Source organism: Notamacropus eugenii, chromosome 2, assembly GCF_028372415.1.
Source record: "Notamacropus eugenii isolate mMacEug1 chromosome 2, mMacEug1.pri_v2, whole genome shotgun sequence".
Taxonomy (NCBI): Eukaryota; Metazoa; Chordata; class Mammalia; order Diprotodontia; family Macropodidae; genus Notamacropus; species Notamacropus eugenii.
In genome coordinates this window covers 221,210,400-221,232,356 of record NC_092873.1, presented here as the reverse complement: position 1 = coordinate 221,232,356, position 21,957 = coordinate 221,210,400, and the positions used below count along the sequence as shown (strand labels likewise).

The following is a 21,957-nucleotide window of genomic DNA, read 5'->3' as shown; positions in this document are numbered from 1 at the left end:
ATTAGCTCTCTACGACCTAGGTCAAGTCATCTTATCTATGCCCCAGTTTCCTCAGTCACAAAATGAGAGGGTTGGGCCAAATGATTCCCAATGTCCTTTCCAGTTCTAATAGTCCATGATTTTTCCCATTCTTATTTTTTGAACTATTACTTAACTTCTTTATGCCTTGGTGCCTCATTCTCTAAAATGAGGATGAGACTTGAGGTCCACATAACTTACTCAAGTGTTATACAGATTATCAGCTGTTTAGAAAGTATTTTGAGTTCCTTGCCTATTAAAAAGGAAATACCAAAGAGCAGTTCCATTCTTCTATACCATATATTATCTAAGGAAGAAATTGAGAGAAAAATCAAAGGTAAGTAAAATAGGGACACAACTTTATTTTTCTACAAGGCAGTTAAGTACATTGTCATATCAAAAGTTAAGTGCAGATCAGCCTGCACCAATGTTATTAAGGCAGCAAAGTCAGGCTTAGCTATCAATACCAGTGTTCTACCTCTAGAGCTGCAGATCTGTGAAGGCTAAGTATGGCAGTATTCAGAACCATACACTGTGAAACAATGGGGTCACCAATCACATATGTAAAATTCAAATTAAAGAACAGTCAGGCTGAACACAGAAAGAGAAGCCCTTCCCCACCCCCCTTAATTCTAGTGCCTTCCCTCAGATGATTATCTCCAATTTAATCCTGTCTCTGTCTTGTTTGTACATGTCATTTGCACATTGTCTTCCCCATTAGAATGTGAGCTTCTTGAGGACAGGACCTGGGGGTTTGTAGTTTGGTTTTCTTTTCTTTTTTTTTTTGCCTTTCTTTGTATCCCTGGTGATTAGCACAGTGCCTGGCACATAGCAGGTGCATGATATCAATTCTTGTTGATTGACTTACTGACTGAAACAGAACAGACAACATGAACAACACAGAGATCTCCCAAAAATAAAAGAAGGTGCAACACATGCTTTTTAAACCAACAAAAAACCAAACAAACACAGAATCTCCCAGAAAAAAAAAAAAAACTCCCAATGCATTACAAAAGGAAAGTAAGTAAGTATATATAAAAAAATAAAAATAAAAAGTCAGAAATGCTAAGGCAAGGCCAATTAGCTAAAAACAAAGTTTGTTTTCTTTTTGTATTAAGCTCTACTGCCTCCTTTACACTAGCAGCATGTCTATATGCTAAAAATCCGTAGCAGCAAAACACATTATTCATTTGGCATTTACAAAATTAAATTACTGAATAAAAATATAATTTGTTCTCATAAAACTATGTTTCATACAGTAATAATTTTTAAAGCAAGCTAACCAAAAACAAAACACACAAAATAAGATTTAGTACAGTAACAAAATCAGAGTACTTCAAACTTTGTCACCATGAGCACTTACAGTTTTGACTAGTTTTCCCTTGGTATTAAACTAACATTAATAGTAATGCTTTTATTGACTTGCCTCCTATCAATGCATTATGTTTAGTGATTTAGAAAAAGAAATATTTGAGTACCTCTTCTTTATACAAAATTCCAAAGCAAGTCATCACAGGAAAACAATACTGTTCTGCTGGATCTTCAAAAATACAGGAGGGTAAAATCATTTAATTTTTTTAAAAAAATTCTGCATTAAGATATTTAATAACTGATTATAATTTATTACCTAATAATTTAGGTAAAACTGTTATTTATATAAAAATTATTTTAGTTGGGTGAAATCCAACAAGAATATGCTCAGTGACCAAAGATGCACTTGGTGCTGCTCCCAACTGTTGTACCACAACAAAAATAGGTCCTTCTCCCATTCATGAAGAGTTTCATGTAGAGGAATGGTAAATCTCAAGTCATTCCGAAGTGTTCTGAAAACCATAATGCTTGTCTGAAAGAGTCTCACATGACCAGAGTCCTGGCGGAGAACGCATTTATATACTTCCGTCCCTGATCAGAGGTCATCATTTGATCTTCTGTCTTCCCACAGGACACAGATTCCCAGGCATTACTAAGATGCTGCAGGAAAAAGATCACAAAGTTTTACCTTTCCTCTCTTCAAGGTCATCAATCAAGTATTTTAAAGGGAAAATGCATTACTGATGATTTAGTATGCATTATTTAGATACATTGTCATTTTGGTTACATCTCTATAACAAAAAGTACAACTCAGCATTCTTAACCATTTTAAATCCCAGAGAAATATAAAGATTGTGATGTATATTATACACACATGTGTATACATTTGCATAATGTTGTTTGGTCATTTTTCAGTCACTTCCAACTCTTTGTGACCTATTAGGGTTTTCTCGGCAAAGATAATGGAGTGGTTTGCCATTTCCTTCTCCAGCTCATTTGACATATAAGGAAACTGAGACAAACAGGGTTAAGTGACTTACTCAAGGTCACACAGTTAGTAAGTGTCTGAGGCCAAATTTGAACTCAGGAAGATAAGTCTTCCCGACTCTAAGTCTGAATCTCTATCCACTGTGGCACCTAGCTGCCCAGATATGTTCATATACATTTAAAATATGTGTATATACACACACGTATACATATGTAGATATGTATATAGAGTATGTGTATATACAAGCATGCGTACACACAAACATAGATATGTACTTATATGCACATATATATGTGTGTGTATATATAGGTATATACATATATATGCATGTGTGTGTGTATAACAGAAGATTTCTTTCTGAAGGGGGTAGAGAACCACACCATAATTTATCTGAAATAAATCAAGTCTTTATTACTCAAGATTTTTGATGTTTTTTTTGTTGTTCTAAATCATATAATTCAATGGGAGGCAGAAATCAAGTGATAGTCCAGACAGGTGATATTAAGTGTGCACATGTAATTTACTCACTAGGCAAATTTATCATTGCCTTGAGCTGTGTGAAGTGTAAAATTTGCAGTCATGCTGGAACTTAGTAATCTAAATACATTATATCTGTTCTTTCAGTTAATTTAGACTTCATTTTTACTACCATAGTTTGTTATCTAATTGCACAGCTGTTACTATTTATCATGTAGCAGAAGTCACAACTTGTTTCGCATCCACAGTGTTGCTTAGCCTCAATGAATATAAATCTTAGTTGAGAACAGAAGACTTCACAACACTCAATTCTCACTCTCCATAGTAAGAAGGATAGTAGAATTTAGAGTGAGGAAAAAAAGCACCTTGGAAATGATCTAGGTACAATCTCTGTTTTACAGATGAAAAAAACTGAGGCCCACAGAAGGGGAAGTAAATTTGCCCAAGATCACACAAGTATTTAGAGATTATTATCAGTCACTTGAAAATGCTAATTTTAGCAAGCCAATTAAAACCAATGTAAGAGAAACCTAACTCTATCAACTAAGGTTTATTGAGCACCTATAGATGTATGCTAGCACTGTGCTAGGCATTATAGGAGATTAAAAAAGAAAACCCCAAAACATCCTTGACCCTGAAGAGGCAATGTTGTACAGTGGAATGATGAACCAACTTTGGAATTGAAAGAGTTAGTTCAAATTCTATCTCTAATGCTTTCTGCATATGTGCCCTTGGGTAAATCACTTAACTTCCTTGGGTCCTAGTTTCCTCATCTGAAAATGACGGGTTCAGATTGGGTAGTCTCTGAAGTCCCAATTAAGTATAGAACTGTGATCCTATGACTTCAAAATCTGATAATAGAAACAGGAATAATAATAGCTACCATTTATGTAATGCCTTAAGTTTGCCAAATGTTTCATTGATTATCTCATTTTATCCTCCCAACAATCCTGGGAAGTAGGTGCCATTAGCCTTATTTTACCAATGAGTAAACTGAAACAGCCAGAAATTGTGACTTCCCCTGGGTCATGTATAAGTGTCTGTGGCTACATTTGAACTCAGGTCTTCTGACTCCAGGTCCAGTGCTCTGCTCCATCACATAAAACAATGAGTACTAAACAACACCTTAATACATAACACAAAGAGGGCAGGAATTTTAAAGAAAGGAGGGATCACTAGGGATAGGAATATTTGGGAAAAGCCTTCAGGAGGAGGAAGAGTTTGAATTGGGCAGCCACAGAGAACAGGTTTCTAGACCAGAAAAGAGAAGTATAAGTATATGCATAGATGTGGGAATGAGCATGGCAACAGGTTTAGTTCAGACTACAGCAAAAAGTTAATGTTGTGTAGTACTGGCAGATAGAATATCATAGATGGGATGGGACAGGTAAAAAAGTGGGACCAGGAATAAGACTTAGACTAAATACAATTAGAAATGGGGAACCATAACATAATGGTAACAAAATTTGAGAAAGATCGGTCTGGCAATGATATTTCCTAATTAGCTGCTGAAATTTGGGCTGGAAGATGACCAAGGTTAGGCAGCTTTGAGCTTCTGACTTTTTACAAGGCTCAATGAATACAAAAAAAATTTAATTGGGCTCCTCATTTAATTTTCATCCTGATCTGATCCATGGTCTCATCTCAAGTGTAAATAACATGGTTTAAAATAGGTATGCTTTATTCTGGAAGCACAGAGTCAAATAAATAATTTGCAATGCTACAGCAAGGCAGATCATCTTGATATTTTCTGGATCACCATATATCTTGAAAAGGCTAAAGATGACAGAGTTCTGTGCTGAATGCAGTGCGAAGTCATTTGTTGTTCTCCTAAAAAAATTACCAGGATAGTTATAATTTCCTTTGCAGTGGCTCAGCACAAGAATCATACCCCCCTCTCCCACCTGCTTAGTTGAAAGACGGCATGTACATGCGCACATACACACACAGAGGGGGAGACAGAGAGAGAGAGAGAGAGAGAGAGAGCGCCATACCAGCTGGATGTTACAATACTTTGGAATCTTTTGAATTTTTTTTTTTAAAGAACTTCCAGTGAGCAGAACCAGAAGAACTGTGTGAACAGTAATAGCAATATTGTATGATAATCAACTGTGAATGACTTAGCTACTCTCAGCAATACGATGATCCAAAACAATTCTAAAGGGCTCATGATGAAAAATGCTGTCCACATATAGAGAAAGAACTGCTAGAGTCTGAATGTAGATCGAAACATACTATTTTTCACTTTTTTGGTTTGGTCTGTTTCTTTGTTCACAACATGACTAATATGGAAATATGTTTTACACACATATAGCCTATATCAAATTGCTTACTGTCTTAAGGAGGTGGGGGGGTGAGGAGGGCAGGAGGGAAAAAATTTGGAACTCAAATTTTAAAAAAGGTTAAAAATTGTCTTTACATGTAATTGGGAAAAAGAAAATATTATTCAACTTCCTCCTTTTCTAGATAAGAAAACTAAGACCTTGAGAGGTAATGGGATCTACATTGTACTATATGAATAAACAATTTTCTGTTAGTTTTTTTACTGAGTTGAGCAGGGGAAAGGAATAACATTTAGATAGTGGCTACTATGTGCCAAGTAATGTGTTAAGTGCTTTATAGATATTATCTCATTTGGTCCTCACAACAACCATCTAAGATAGGTACTGTTATTTTCTTATTTTACAAATAAAGAAACAGGCAAATAGAGGTTAAGTGACTTGCCAAGGGTCGCATGGCTAGTAAGTCTCAGAAGCTGGACTTGAACTCAGGTTTTCCTGACTGTAGACCCAGAGATCTATTATTCAACCAATCAGTCAATCAAACATTGTGACCTATATGTGACAGGCACTGTGCTTAGTGCTACCTAATGTGCCATTTAGTTCCTTGAATAGCAGTATATCTAAGGAAGCTATTCCATAAAGCTGGGTTTTCCTCTTCTCTTAGACTATAAACTCCTTCTGAATAGAAATTATTTCATTCATTGTACTGGTTTCCCCAGCCCCTAGAAAAGTGTCTGGAAAAAAAAAAAAACATTTTTTTTTTGTACAGGGGATTTTCATGCTAATGTTGGAGTCCACTAGGACATATATAAATATACAGAGAATAAATATAAAGAGAATAATATAAAGTAATTAAATACAAGGTAGTTTGAAAGCAGTTGAGTTCCACATAAGCTCATATCAAAAAAAAGTATCAAACATTCACAGGCCCCATGAGATCCACAACACTCCTGAGAGCTACCTGAACCAAATTAAAATTCAAATAGGAAATATCTGACAAAAGAAATAAAATAGAATAAAACAAAAATAACATTACACTTGAAAACTAAGTCAATACGCTCCCCGCAGGGATCCTTATGGCTAGATTAGTGGTCCTAGTTCCTTTTTTGAGTTTGACATCACTGATGTACAAGGTAACACTTGATAAATATTGATGGATTGATAGATAATACTTCAAGGAAAATTTCTTAAGTCAAATCAACAAGAATTTATTAAGTGATTATTATCTATCAAGTACTATGCTAAGGTTGAAGATTCAAAGAAAAGCAAAAAACAAAACAAAAATAAAATAAATAAAAACCCCCAAATGTCCCATGCCTGCAAGGAGCTCACAGTCTAACTGTTCTGAAAACAATTATCTTTGGACTAACTCATTCTGGCCTTCACTTCCTTGATGAAGAGAAAGTGATAATCATGTAGAAAACAACACTGCCTAGAGTTTCAGAGTTTATAAGATCTCTTCAGGAGGATCACAGTATCAAAATTTCAGAGTTAGAAGGGCTCTCAAAAGCTATCTCCTCCAACTACTTCACAAAAGGAATTCCTTACCATAATATACCAAACAAGCAGGCATCCAATCACAGAAAGAAGACCTCCAATGAGGCAGAATTCACTGTAGTTTATTGAGTAATAGTATGAGCCTCCCAGGGCTCATAGGTTCTGCCCCCAAAGTCAAATCCCTCTTCCACATGAAAAACCTTTAAACATATTAAAAAAGCTATTGCGTGTCCTGTGAATCTTCTCCTGACTAAACAACAACCATTTCTTCAAGGGATCCTCATTTAGCATTGGATCAAAGCTGTTCACCATCCAGATTGCCTTCCTCTGGATGGTCTCCAGTTGAGCAATATTTTTTTTCTCACCTATGGTACCCAGAACTGAACACAATACATCAAATGAAACATGACCAGGGCAGAATAGTGACTGTCATCTTCTTGTTCCTGAAAGGTATGGCTCTCTTCATGTGTCTAAGAGCCAATTAGTTTATTTGGATGCAATATCATCCTGCTAAATCATATGGAATTTACTCTCCACTAAAACCCACAGATCTATTTCAGAGAAACTTCCATGCAACCAAACCTCTCCCATGTTGTACTCATAAAGCTGGTTCTCTGAACCTAACTAAGCACAATTCTAATAACAATGCAGATCTCAGAATCATTAGCATCATTAATGTTTATATGAAATTATTTTTAATATTAAAATACTACTTCTACCCTGCATATCTCAGTGCCACTCATGCCTAAATAACGATCATTCAAAAATATTTAATGATTCCTCCACGACAATATGTTTCCCCTGAAAGAATATGATTGAGGAACCAAATATGAATACAAGCATATGTGTATATATACATCATATATGTATTTGTATAGAGTCTTTTACTATTCAATAATCAATTTATTCCAGGCTGAACATAACCCTAATTATCTAAAATATCAGAGCTTCCAACAAAAGGCAATGTCCTATAAGCTCTGAAACTCAGAGTTCATGAGATCAATCTAAAAAAAAGGTCTGCTTCAGCCTTAGGATAACTTGCTAAGTCTCCCTATATTGGCATAACACTAGGACACACACTCATAGAAGCCATGTTGTGAAGGAACAAAGGTACAGAGGATGTGAGGAATAGCTATTCTTATAGGGGGGACAGAAGGGAGTGCAGTGGTAGAATACCATTGTAGTTTCTTTTGACAATATGGTAACACTGGGTGATGAAGATTAGCAGAGCAACAGACACATAAGTATACTGCCTTTCCAGATAATAAGAGGCACTAAAGAAAGAGCAGAAGCTTAAGTATCTAGCTACAGAAGAAGAAATCCATATTCTAACAACTGAAATGGCACTGTGGCAGACGCCGTCTTGTTTTCCTCTTTCAGATCTCATTTTTAACCTGAAGCCCTAGGCGCCCAATATTGCATTTCAAGAAGTCAGTGGGAGTTCTGACAGACTAAGGATGATTGTAGGCAGGGAGTCTTTCTGTGTAAAGGATATTTTTCAATATCATCCCATACATGTTTATGCACTTTCATTATTCCTTTTTTGTTGATAAATTGTCAATTCATTTACACTACAGTTATTCATGAGAAGTCTGAATACGAATACCACTCTAATTACTGACCATAGTACAGTTTCCAGGTTGTCACTCTTCTTAGTTCATTTTTACATTAATAATCTGACTAGCATATCCTTCTCCTGGCAGCCAAATCGTCTCACTTATCCTGTAATGTGTCTTTAGCTGCCCCTGGGCAGGAAAGAAATGTAAACAATCTGTCAAAGCTTTAACTGGGATATCCTGGAAAAGTACATTAAATAAATACTTGGACCCCATGTAGAAGCCAGAACAGTAAGACAAGAGAAGACTATGTCTAAAGGTGGTTTTCTGCCAGAACTAGTTTTTTCTTCACATTCTCATCCAGAATATGAATTGTTTTTATTGCCTTGTACTTATACTGTTGTTGCTTTATTGTTGTTATATCTACACAGCTGTCCTATACAATGACAGCTGAGAATTTGGATTAGCAATAACCTAAGTAATTACATCCTCCATATCTTGAAGTCCTACTGGATTATGATGATTATAAAGTGATACATATGTAGACATGAATATGCCTAGGCCAGGTAGGAGCAAGACCTAAGATTTCATTGGGATAGGGAACTTCTTAAGCAAGGAAACTCACTCTACCAATGCAGGTTGACACTTTCTCTGTGATTTTTAGCCTTCGAGAGTTACCCAGAGAACCCTGAGTGGCTAAGAGAGTTTACCAGAGAGTCAGTGTCAGAAGTGGGATTTGCTCCTGGATCTTCCTGGCTTCACGGCCAGCTCTCCATCTATTCTACTATGTTATCACTCACGCATATGTACATATGAAAGCTAATCAATTTTACCATTTTCTGGAAACCCAAACTACTCTTAAGCAGTAATGTTAATCCAAAAGAAAAAAGTAGCAGTTATTTTAGAGGAAAGAAGGAAATTAACTATTTGTTCTACTTGACTTACCTAAAAATGATATCTTTGAAAATTAAGATTTGGGATATCAGAGTTATTTCCAAAAGATATATAGGTTATTAGTGAATAGGTGATGCTAAAGAAATCCTAATCATTGAGGAAAATATCTTCTTGATGAGTTAAATAGTTCTCTAATTATTCCCATGTATATATAATACATTCGCCTTAACTGCCCCACATAGTCCATTGAAACTCACTCCCTCCATTGCCAGACCTAGAGTAGCCAATTACTGTGTTATTCATAAAAAAAAAAAAAAGCATTACAATTTTTGGTTGTTGGTTTGTGGAAGGTTTTTTTGTCCCCAGGGGGAAGCAGTGGTACAAAGAGGTGCAGATGGGTCGATAAATTCATTTCCTTTTGATTCAATCCAATTTTAATAATCACTGGTTAAGCTAAATCCTTCCTGGATGGAGTGCCTTAAATGTCTTCTGAAAGCAGCGGCTTCTATTCTTTTAATTCTAAAAATGTGATCATCACCTAGACTACCACACCTCTCCGATCTCTTGTGTCATCATTATTCAGAAAGACAGCAAGTTCTTTCACCAGTCACTTTGTTGGTTACAGCTTAATAAACAAAAATGAATACAAGGTCCAAGTTGCTCTAAATCAATTCTGCCTTGCCAGGTCTGGGGAATAATCAGTCTCAGAATGTTTATTGCCCCAGGTATCATTAAATAATAACCAAGTCATCATGTCTTGTTAAGATTGCCTGGAGCAGGGTGTCCTGACTGAGTTCTAACCCCTTTCCTTCCTTAATTAGTCATTCTTAATTAAACTCAAAAGGTACAGTGTGCTTGCTTACTATAGAAGATATATTGGTATAGGTCACTGAAATATTAATGATGCCAAAGTAAATTTTTCTCAGGTGAAGGGGGAATAGGTGACCAATACTGAGAACCTCCTGGATGCAGAGAAAAGGGAAATTAAAAGCACCTGAATGATGTCAGAACATCTCAGGTAGACTATCTTTATGCAACACAATAGTGGGAAGATGGAAAAATCAATCAACCAACATGATGTCAAATGGGCTTAATTGATTTTATCCACTAAGTTGACTAAATCAATCATATTTTAGCATCTTTGGGCTCTTCTTTGGGGATAATTATATGTGCTACAGGAAAGGAACATCATAACACTTAAGCAGGGTGGGGTGGTGGGGAGAGGAAACGAATGCATGATGAAAACTCTGAAAAAGTCATTTCCTCACTGAGAAGTTTTCTCATTTGTAAATTGAGGGGGCCAGACTAGATAATATCTGAGGTCTCTTCCAGATCTAAATCTCATGATACTATAAAAGCTACTGAGTCATTGGTGAAGCTCCAAGATAGGGGAAAGAATGCTGAACGTACATATTCCCTGTTTTGCTACTTAATACTCTTGTGAACTTAGGCAAGACATTTTATCCAGGCCACAGTTTCCTTTACTGTAAAATGAAGCAACCAGTTTCTCAGCCCTATTTACCTATGAACAATTCTATGGTATGCTACCAACGGTGCTAAGCTAGTTTTGGCTATAATGTTGTGAAATATTTAAATGGTCATTAAATCATTTAAAAATGTGTAAACTATCAGAAACATAAGTAATATAAATACATAGATGAATGACTCAGAATATATTAAAAAATTAGGAAAGTGTAAAGCAGGGTTGGTGCAGCCATCAGCAGTACTCCAAAACTCTTGGGTGAAATATTTATATAAAAATAGCTGGGAAATTTGCTTAAATTAAACTTGTTGTTAAAAAAAAGTTAAGATTGTGACAAACCAACAAGTCAGGAAATTCAAATTTAAGGCTGTCATTCTGTGGTTACAAAAAAAAGAGGAAAGTGAGTGAGTTAAATGTATATGAATACATCTTTCAAACTAAGGTTTTAAATAGGAAATAAAAGAAAAGTATAAAATAAGAGAAAAATAGAGTTCAGAAGGTTTGTAACTTAAATATGGTTCAATTCCAGAGTTTTAATTTAATTATATAATTAATAATTATAGTTCAGGAACACAAGTTATTTCTAAGTTTTAAATGATATATTTGGGTTAACAGAAATATTTTTCTCTATGAAAGGAAAACACTGAAAAAATTCAGTTCTATTTTCCTCTTTTACTCAGGATGGCATTAGTTCAATGTCCTCCTCACTGGAAAAGAGCTGAGTTACCCTGAGAATCCCAGATGCCCTCTCACAGGAACCTTGCATGGAGGAAGGAAAGTACAGAAACAAAGGCATCAGATTACAGGAACGTCCTGCCTTAGTATATCTTTTTCTTAAGTGAAGCAAAGTCATGGAATAATTTAGGGTCATGGGATTTTAAAATGTAAGAAGAGTGGAAGTTAATGTTTGTCTAGTGTCTTAAAGTTTACACAGTGCTTTACGTTTGTTCTCCCATTTGACCCTCACAACAATCCAGAGATGTGGGTTTGATTAGAATTCCCATTTTTCAGATTAGGAAACCAAGTCTGAGAGATGTTAAGTGACTTGCCAATGGCTACACAGATGGTAATTATCTAAGGTAGAATTTGAACCCAGGTCTTTCTGCTTCTAAATGTAACTTTCTACCCACTACAGCAAGCAATAATCTAGTTCAACACCTCAGTTGTCTAGATAAGGAAACTGAGACCCAGGAAAGTTAAGTGACTTGCCCAAGTTTACACAATTAAATGGAAGACCTGAGATTCAAACCCACATTTCTCTGACTCCAAATCCACTGCTTTTCCCACTACATCATATAGAGTTTTATCAGTTTTTCTACAGTGGCTCTGTCCCCACCATACCCTCTTTCTACCTCCACACTCAAGACATTCTGACATGATTTTGTGATAGTGTACTCCTTTTTCCATTTCAAATACAGGGGGGACCCCAAAGCTGAATGCATAATTTGTAGCATGATGCATACATCTCATATGCCTGAAGATAAAAACTCAGATCTAAGAAATTTCTCATAATATTTTTATTATAAAAGTACCCAGGTTAACTTTAATGGGTTGAGATTATAGCAAACAATTTTTTAAAGCCCAACCTTATTTTATGCGTTAATCATTTGAAAAAAGCTATTCTTTTAAGCAGAATTATTTATGACTTAAGATTGTTGGGGAGTTTCATCAAAATCCATTATTTCTTACAGATCCAATTTTAAGAAGAAAAATCAATGAATTCTATGAACATGTGTGCGTACATGTATATGCCAAAGTTACCACACATACATGCATCTAAAATAAATACATACATATATACGTACAGACAGACAGACAGACACACACACACACACACATACACATACACACATTACAAAGCAATCTTTTGGCCTACTCTTTCAGTCCTTAAATTTTGCCTTGTTTTTAAAATGGCAACTTTGCCTAAAAGGTTTATATGTGGCTAAACCAGACAAAACTGGAACAGACACTATGTAATCATATAACTAGTCAAGACAGATGTATTTTCAATTTATGACAACCTCAACCATTTAATTGTGAAAGTATTTGCTTTATATGTATTATTTACACTTTATGCAACTTATATGCATAAAACTTGACAAAAATATGTACAACAGTGGAGTTTTTTTAGGTATTTAGTGTAATTTTTGGCAGTATGCTATAGGTTTGAAAATTAAGTATAATATCATAATAGTGATTCATATCTTAATTAAATTTAATTCAAAGAGTATTTGTTGGTTTTAAGAAATTATAACATTTCTTCTTAAGGAATCTCAAAATATCTTTGGGAATAATATTTAGCCAGTCCCAATGAAAATTCTTTGTCAGTCACTCAGTCACCAAGCACTTATTAAGCACCTAGTATATGCACAGTGGAATGCTCTGTTCTATGTAATAACTCTTTGAGACCATATTGACATCTCTTATTTTAAATACAAATTTCTTACAAGTTGTATGGTTATATGCAAGACACAATCTGAAGTTAAATAGATGAATTCTGTTCTCCTGATAACAAAATGCTGTTATAATAAGTGAGTATGACAGGAGATAGACCGTAAAGTTTAGGAAATGAATAGATTCTAACTGCCAATTAGGATTTTTTTGCAACAGATTTATGTCAAAAGCAAAATGTTGTATTAAGTTATTATAAGTAGGTTTACATAGGCTTGGGAGACTTCTAAAATTAAATGTTATCACAGAATTTACCAGAAGCAATTTCAAATGTTTAACACACAAGAATTTGGGACTGATTTAACAAATCACATTTCTGGACTAAGGCAATATGCAAAAATTGAAGTAAAGTTTTGACAGCTATCCAGTTTAATCAGCATAGGTATTAGATTATATAATTCAGGCCAGATAAAATGAGACAACTCAAGCCTTAAAATGTATTGACTTTTGTTTTTGATTAGGCAGGTTTTGAATTACCTAGTAGGATGGTCTACATTGATTAAATAAACTGGTATATCATGAAACTTTTTTTGCATTGAACTTTGTATACATGACCTAACTGACCTTAGTTTACTAAATCAAATCCTAGGTATGATGTTTTGGATGTGAATAATCAATGGATTTGATCAAATAAAATAATGATTTAAAATAATTGGAATTTCTATTAGTTAAAATTTAAGAATACATTGAAAAGATTTCTATATTATGAAAAACCTATGATCATTTTTAACATAAAACTAAATGTAATCTATGGATGTGTTGCTGCTTTTCTATAAATGTTGAAAATATGGTCAAATTTTATATAATAATTTTTAAAACTAATAGCTCACATAAGTAATGATGAGCATGATGGTTTCAGAAAAACCTGGGAAGTTTTATATGAACTGATGCAAAGTGAAGTGAGAGGACCCAGGAGAACATTGTACACAGTAATAGCAATATTGTAATGATGGTCAGCTGGGAAAGACTTGGTTACTCTGATCAAGACAATAATCTAAGACCCATAATGAAAAATGCTGTGCATCTCCAGAGAGACAACTGATGGAGTCTGAATACAGATCAAAGCATATGTTTTTCACTTTATTTTTCTTAGTTTTTAAAATGTATTTTCTTTTGCAACATGGCTAATATTGAAATATGCTTTACGTGACTTCAAATGTATAATCAATATCATTTGCTTGCCTTTTCAAAGGGTAGGGAAGGGGCAGAAGGAAGGTAGAGAATTTAAAACTCAAAATTTTTAAAAATGACCATTAAAGTTTTTAAAAAATGTAATTGGAAAAGTACATAATGAAATAAATAAAAATACATTTTAAAAAATAATAGCTCAATTTTCTGTGATAATTGAAGGAAGCAATGGCAACAACACCTTCCCCCCAAAATGGGTAACCTAATAGCTATTTGCACTTGAATTTGGATATATTCCGGAGTCCTCCACTTGCAAATAAATAAAAAATTCATTGACCTTGCAAATCCTATTTCCCATAGAAACAATGATATAAATGTTGGTCAGGTTCCCAAGCTAGCCAATTAAAGCCTATTTAACCTATAATGTAGATAGACTACAATTGTATTAGCCTATATTCTACATCCTGGGAACAGAGAGCCATGCAATGTAGAAGGAAAAGTAGAAAAAAGGGAAATTTTTCCTCTTCCTTTTCTGGATGAATGGACAATCTTTGGCATAATTATGAAATAGAAAAAGTTTATCATTGGCATCCTTCAAGTTCTTAATGACACTTTCTGCAAGCTAATGGGAGCCTAGTACTTTCATTCTGTTCTAAGTCTTATATGTTAACAATATATTCAGAGCTGTCCTATTCCGGTTCCTAAACATATTCCATGCTCTAAAGTTTGCTAGCTCTGCCTTTGATCAAAACTCCCATTCTCTTAGTGCTGCTAAATTTGTTAGGTGTCAGGAGAAAAGCAAACTGACACAACCAATTTATACTAATATATGAAGGACAATTCTCCCTGTTCACATTTTTAAAGGAGTATTATTTCTAATAATCTATGTGAATTTCTAATTGGCATAATTTCAAGCAGTACTGTCTATAATGAAAAACAGGCAATGAAGGTAAGATATTTTGGAATTGGCAGATGGGGAAAGATTATGAAGAGGGCCAGAAAATAGCCTGCCACTTCTGGTTGAGAGTTTAGGAGAGTTTTTTTCTTTTTCACATTCTACCACCAAACAAGATGTTAGATTCTATAATGTCCAGATTTCAAATAGAGTTTGAAATTATTCAATTGGAAAATAATTGCAATATACCTAGATTGACTCCCCTAAACCTTCCTTGTTTTTCATAGTCTCTGCTCTTCCTTTATTTCCAAGCCCACTGAGTCTTTAAAAGTACAATTATTAAAAACAGGTCCTAGGGTAACAGAAGTTATGGTACTGTGCAGGTAAGGTCAGAGTCATTTATTTGTATAATTAAAAAAAAAAAAACCAACTGAGATTATCTGTTGTTTTGTTTTTTTGGTTTTTTTTTTTTTTTTGCAAATTAGCTTTCCTAATCATTTCTTTCTTAGACTATTAGAGTAATTGGCATTTCCATTGCACATACTGTTTGGTCACTGGAGGAGAGAACAGGATCAAGGTATGCAGGCTTAAAGGGGAAAGCCTATCTAGCATAAAATTTGCCAACAGTGGCTGCCATACAAATCATCACTGAGAATTGACTCTTTTTTTTTCCCTTGGGAGTCAGAGATGTTAGAATTATTTTCCATTTGGTTAATTTCAAACTCTGTTTGGAATCTGAACTTTACAGTGTCTGAACTCTCTATGAAAAAGAGCAAGCTTCAAAAGAACTGTCAAAGAGGAATCTATACAGACCAATTCGTTTCTATAATGTCAAAAAATTTAGGAAGCAGACATTGATAACAACATATAAAACATGATCTTATTCTCAGGCCACCACTGGAGCTATGCCAATTCCTTCTCCTACTGGGACTCACTTGGGTGGCTATGAGTTCTCCATGGTTACTCAGCCTTATATTATACAAATATCAATGAGGTGTTTTGTATTCTTTTGTTTTTTTCCAAACCAGGATGTTTTTTGACTATGTCTAAAATAAGGCAAAAAATACTGGCCAGCAAGTTTTTTTTCAGTAAAAATATAAAAAGATACTAATGCTAGAATAGAAATTACCTGTAAAGGGCTAGCCAAGGATCTATTTCTAGGTACTGTAAACGTTTTGAGGACGTCATCTTCTGACACTGGCATCATTAAAACAGAACTTGTAAGAAGATTCTAAAAAGAACAAGAAAAATTGGATGTTTTCAAGATTAGATAATATGCAATGAAATCCGAATATAAAACAAGATTATAGCATTTTTAGAGAGTGTCCCACTATGAACTCCTCTGGAAAAAGTATACGTCTACAGCAAATTCTCTTCCTAATGAGCTAAATGGAGATCTGAACTAGCTGACATTTCTATACTGTCTATTTCAGTTCTAAATCCTCTCACGTTATGATTTACAAGTATAGGAAATATCTCAGTACTACAGTTCCAATAGAATTTCTTTAATAGTTTCTAAGTCATGGTAAATGGCACCTTTGTTTCTTGCCATGTAATTCTTACCAGTGGTGTGCTGGAGCCAGCTTGTTCTGGCTCATGAGGGCTGATTGTGAAAATTTCAGCGTGAACATTTACACCTCCAAAATTAGCAAATGCTACAAATCAGGGTTTGACTTCTTGTTTTGTTGAGTGTTTAAATTTAGGAAAGTGATAAAGAAAATGTTTTAAAATGTAGATTAAACTTAAAAGTGTGTTGTACATACAATCCCTTCCCCCAACCAGTTGTTAACAACCAGTTGTTATTCACACATCCCTGGATATACCATATCAAGTACTAAATGATAAGAGGATCTGATTTCTCTCCGTGTGTAATTTTATGCACTTTGGAGAGGGAAGAGAACCCTCTCCACAAATTATACTTTTGTTGATGCTAGGAGGGAGATGAATACAAAATTTAAATAATTGCAGCAACCAAATCAATCAACAAATATTTTAATTGTGTACCTATTCATTGCAAGGCACACCATAAGATCAAAGAAAAGAAATGTCAATGAAAAGAAAACAGGAAAACCTTAGGTAAAAATTATTAATCCTAATCCGTATTTCTTACTATTCTTATTTTCTGGAAACTGAAGAACCAAAAAAAGACCCACAGTGACTATTGAAACATAACAAAACAACAGAAAATGAAAAATTCTGAATTTGAACAGGATTAGTTTCTGTTATATAAACATGTCAACCACAGATGTAGTCCATTAATAATAGGAATGAAAGCCAAGAACTATCCCAAAACAACTGCCTGACAGAGGGTACACAAAAAAGGACAAGTTTGGAAATGAAGTGCATGTTGGTAGGAACAGTTAGACTGCTGTCACTAGTCTTAAGCTCACCAGTGGAAAATTCGAAAAGTTAAGATTTAATTGTATATACATACTGGTACATCTTCCATAGGAGATGCCTGTGTGAATAGCTGAGTGTTTAAACTGTCCCCTTCCCAGAAGAAGTTTTCTGCTTTAGTAGTTGGAGATTCTGCCTAGGAGTAAAAAAAAAAAAGAAAAAGAAACATTTTCTAAAGGCTTTTACTTGTTTAAACACAAGGAAACAACTGATTTCTGATCAAATTTTCAATCAGCATGAGTTCAGGTATTTATGTCCAGAAGCTCTAACTCTTCTATTCAGAAACATTCTCTTTACCATCCCAAATATCTTGGCCTTTGAAAGGTTAGGCTTATTAACATTTGCCTTTTGATGTTTAGCATATAGAAAACACTAATGTTTTTATCTTTTTTATCTAAATCTCAATTTTCTGAATTTCCAGATATCCTTGGTGGCTTGGAATAAAAGAAGGAAAATCTCTTAGGACAGAATTGGAAGGCAGAGGAAATGGTTGGCATAGCTAGTCTGGCTTCTCTTCCTTTCCCTTTTTTCTTTCTGTGTATCTATTAAAATCCCTTTCTGCTGCCCAATTGCAGTGCAGAAACAACCTTGGGCTTTTTAAAATATACCACCAGTGCATAAGCTCCAGCAGGTCCTACAAAACAAGAAGGGCTCTGAGTACTGACTGTCTAAGAATCAGTAGAACAAAAGTCAAAGAGCTCTTTACCAGAATTTTGGCCAGTGTGGTGAGTGGTAAATTGTTGTGATCATTGAATAAGAAGGAGGAGAAGGAGAAGAAGAACAGAAGGAGGAGGAGGAGAAAAAAAGAAGATGAAGAAGCATTCACATAATACTTTAAGGTTAACAAGGTACTTTACAATTATTTCATTCTCACAACAATCCTATGAGGTAGGTGCTATTATTATCATTCCCATTTTCCAAATGAGGAAACTGAGGCAGAGAGAAGTCAAGTGACTTGCCCAGAATCATACTGCTAATAAGTGTCTGAGACTGGATTTGAACTCAGGTCTTTCTGTCTCCAGGTCCACCATTATACTCACTGCACCACCTAACTGGAAACTCATGAAGACTCTACCAACCTATAAAAAAGGATTGTAATCTATATCAGTGGAGGCAGTACTCATGCCAACAGAATCATGGATCCTTTATGTCCTGATGTATTTCTTCTGACAAAATTATTTATTGTGTGACAGTAGGAAAATTAAGGAGATGCCTGAGGAACAAAGTATGAAATCAGCATGGGCCATCAGCAGTTTATAAAGACCTGCATTATTCATGAGATGCCCTGCATAGCCTAATATCATAGTACAACCAAGCATTTCTCTAAGAGAAAGAAGGTCAAAGAAACCAGGAGAAAAAATGGTAGATTATGATGTCGGTTGGCTCTCTCCAACAATTTTTCTGCTCACCTCTTGCTTGATCTTCTTTAACAAAGGTGGACCATTTTCATGAAAACCTGATACAATTCCTGATTCATCAGATTCCTGTTTGATCACATCTTGTAGGTCTTCTACAAGATGAGATGGTGTCTGAGGCTGAAAAAGGAGAATGATGTCAGAAGACAGGTTCATTCTCTAAGGACAAATCCATTAACTAGAGATATCTCCCCATACTTACTAGCATCTTCAAAGGACCATATTTTATTTCTTGTGCAGCAAGAGCATGTTTGAACGGAGTAGGAGTTCTTGGAGAGCTCTCTAATATTGACCTTTTGATTGCTGGAGTTCTGAAACTTTAAAAAAGAAAAAGGTAATGCTTTAGTGTAAAAGAACCCATATATTTATCATTAATATACCCATTAAATTGATTAATTTTTCTCTTAATGAGTTTTAGCATCTCTTTAGTGTGATCACTGAGAGGCAGTATGTTACAATGAAAAGAACACTGGCTCTGTAGTAAGTTGACCTAGATTCAATCCTCACCTTTGATGAATACTACCAATGTGATTTTGGGCAAGCCCCTTGAGCTCTCTGAGCCTGGATTTCCTTATGTGTAAAATGAAGACATTGGAGTAGATAGACTATGGGAGTCCCTTCTAGCTCTAGATTTCATCTCTTTTATCTGATGTAGTTGGAGAAAATTTTGGCTAAAAAAATATTCCAAAGAACTATCATATATGGATACCAATATTTAAAGAATTAGAATACAATATAATATCCTTAATGATAAGGTCATACAAAAATAATTTTACCATCATGTTACAAATGCAGGATGATATTAATAGATTTAAAAGATGTACATTTTTGCAGATATATATTTTAGCAATCTGAGACTAATATCTTTTAAAATGAATCTTCTCTTATTTTTATGTAAGCAATGACTACTAGTGGGAGGGAGGGGAAGAAACGCAACATTTAGGAAAAAAAGAGATCATGGCATCCACGTGGTAAAATGAATTGGATAACTAAGAATCTGTACTAATTCCACAATACCTGGGCTATGTAAAAAGGGCTTACTATGTGAATTCAGGTCACAAGCAGAGTGCATGTCTTCTTAAGAAGATAAACTTTTTTCAAGTTATTTATAAATACAGTATAAAAGGGAATGTGATGCTTAGACTTGAACATTTTAAAACAAATTTTTATCTATTAATCTAAGCAGGATCTCTACCAGGAAATATTTTGCTAACTTATTTCTAGTGATAAGACGTACTTGGATTCAATCGCTGCATGCTACTTTTTCTAAAATTCTCCCATCATGATTGAATTAGCAAGGTTTCTTGTATGTGAGTTGATGTTTTATCTACCTAGTCATGAAAAACTCACACAAATGCAAAAATAATATGTATTCATACATAGTGAAAGGAGGAAAAAGATTCTTAAATTTGAAACAGATAATCAGCCTCAAGCTAAGTAATAAGGAACAAAAGTTGAAGATCTTTTTATACTTAAAGAGGAAAGAAAGCCTTTGTTCCCACAAGAAAAGCTGAAACTGATATGTAAAATAACCTTTATCAACACAGGGCAATCAAACCTTAGAATGAGCATCAAGAAACAACCTTGTGAATTCTAGTTACTCATTTATTTGTGATGATAATACCTGTTGATTTTACACAGTGTATCTCAAAAATCTTAGCACATTTTAAAGTTTGGATAGTTTTGATATCCCATATAATACTTTAAAAGAAGTTTGCATTTTTTATTTGACTCCCACAGTAATCCTATAATAGAGTTATAAGTATTGCTAACTTCATTTTACAAATGAGAAAACTGAAGGTGAGATAAGTTAAGTGACTTATTTATGATCACACAGTAATTATCAAAAATAGGACTGAAAACAAGGGTGCTCTTGACTCCAAGAACTCCACATCACCCTTGCTCTCCTATGATTATGAACCTCTAAATCCTGGAGAGTACTCAAGACATAACATATATGTTTTACCTGTGGATAACATAGTTCAAGAATTCTAGGGAATATGATCATATTCTATAAATGTTACAGAACTGAAAAATAAATTTCAATATTAAAGGACTTACATATTATTTTCCTTTTGAGGTTTAACAGTTTGGTCTCTGTGAAATGGTGTTGTAACAGTCAACTTATGACCATTGAGTGGGGTGGAAGTTAAAGTAGGCATATCCATATCCATATTTTCAGGGTTATTGGGAGTGTTTAAGAACTGTAAATATGAAAAAAGAATCAAGCCTAGATTAAAATACTGTCTTTTAAATTCAGTCAAATCAAAAGAAATCCCATTTTGGCAACTATTAAGTAGATTTTATTGATTTACAATATAAAATAATTACAATGTTAACCATAACTGTATGTTCCATGATTAGAATATTGTTTCAGATGAGCATACTCAAGATTCTGTGTATGTTCACCATGAATCAAATCAGGGTTTCTGGTGATAAAATTATGAATCCCAAAGAGACTATCCAAATAACAACTACTTGCCACCTTATGGAGTAAGAGGCATTCTTTTTTTTAATTAAGGTCAATTAAGCAAATTATTTTAGAATTGAATCATTTTTTTCTTTCATACTAACTAAAACTACTTCTATAGCTTCTTATACTAGATAACTGTTATTACCAAATAATTTAAAATACATGGAAGATTCTGGAATGAAACTGATTGGATTTCAAGACAATTTTGTTTCAGAGGCACTTTTCTATAGTTAAAGATGCGCTTCGAAGAAATTTAATAGGTAATTGTAAATTAATATATGCCAAATTATTAATTTATTTGGATTATTTTCCATTATTTACATTAATAGAATTTCTAATATGCATGTTTTAGTCTTCCATGACATATTTTCTTAAGTTTTAAAAATCACTAGAAAAACCCCCTAGTGAAACAAAGAAATTAACAGGCAAAAACTGTGTTTACATAATGTTATGGCTTATAGTAAAAAATAGCTAACGTTCAGAAATGAGTTGAAGATTTAACTTTTTCCTCTCCTATATAAGGACAGAGCAGCACCTTTACTTTTTCTAGCTTTTAGTCACAACTTCAATATCTAAATATTATCTAAACACAGTTTGCTTCTCCCACCAGTTGTTCCTCCCTCCTCCCCCAATCAGTGAATAATATTACAAGTGGACAAAGATGCAGAAAGTGTTTTTTTCTTTTAAAGGGG

The 21,957-nt window shown here is 34.3% G+C and overlaps 1 protein-coding gene across 6 annotated transcripts in view; it reads right to left on the bottom strand.

Moving 5' to 3' along the window:
• Nucleotides 1-356: 356 nt before the first annotated feature.
• Nucleotides 357-21,957, bottom strand: part of MYB (MYB proto-oncogene, transcription factor) — a 37,794-nt gene continuing 16,193 nt past the window's right edge. For all 6 annotated transcript variants that reach the window (XM_072643407.1, XM_072643409.1, XM_072643408.1 and 3 more), the window contains 6 exons: nucleotides 20,854-20,996; nucleotides 18,995-19,109; nucleotides 18,787-18,912; nucleotides 17,415-17,513; nucleotides 16,110-16,211; nucleotides 357-1,989 (listed from right to left, as the gene is read on the bottom strand). In XM_072643407.1, coding sequence (XP_072499508.1) covers nucleotides 1,873-1,989; nucleotides 16,110-16,211; nucleotides 17,415-17,513; nucleotides 18,787-18,912; nucleotides 18,995-19,109; nucleotides 20,854-20,996 — 702 coding nt within the window. In that variant the 3' untranslated portion in view covers nucleotides 357-1,872. The remainder of the gene's footprint in view (nucleotides 1,990-16,109; nucleotides 16,212-17,414; nucleotides 17,514-18,786; nucleotides 18,913-18,994; nucleotides 19,110-20,853; nucleotides 20,997-21,957) is intronic.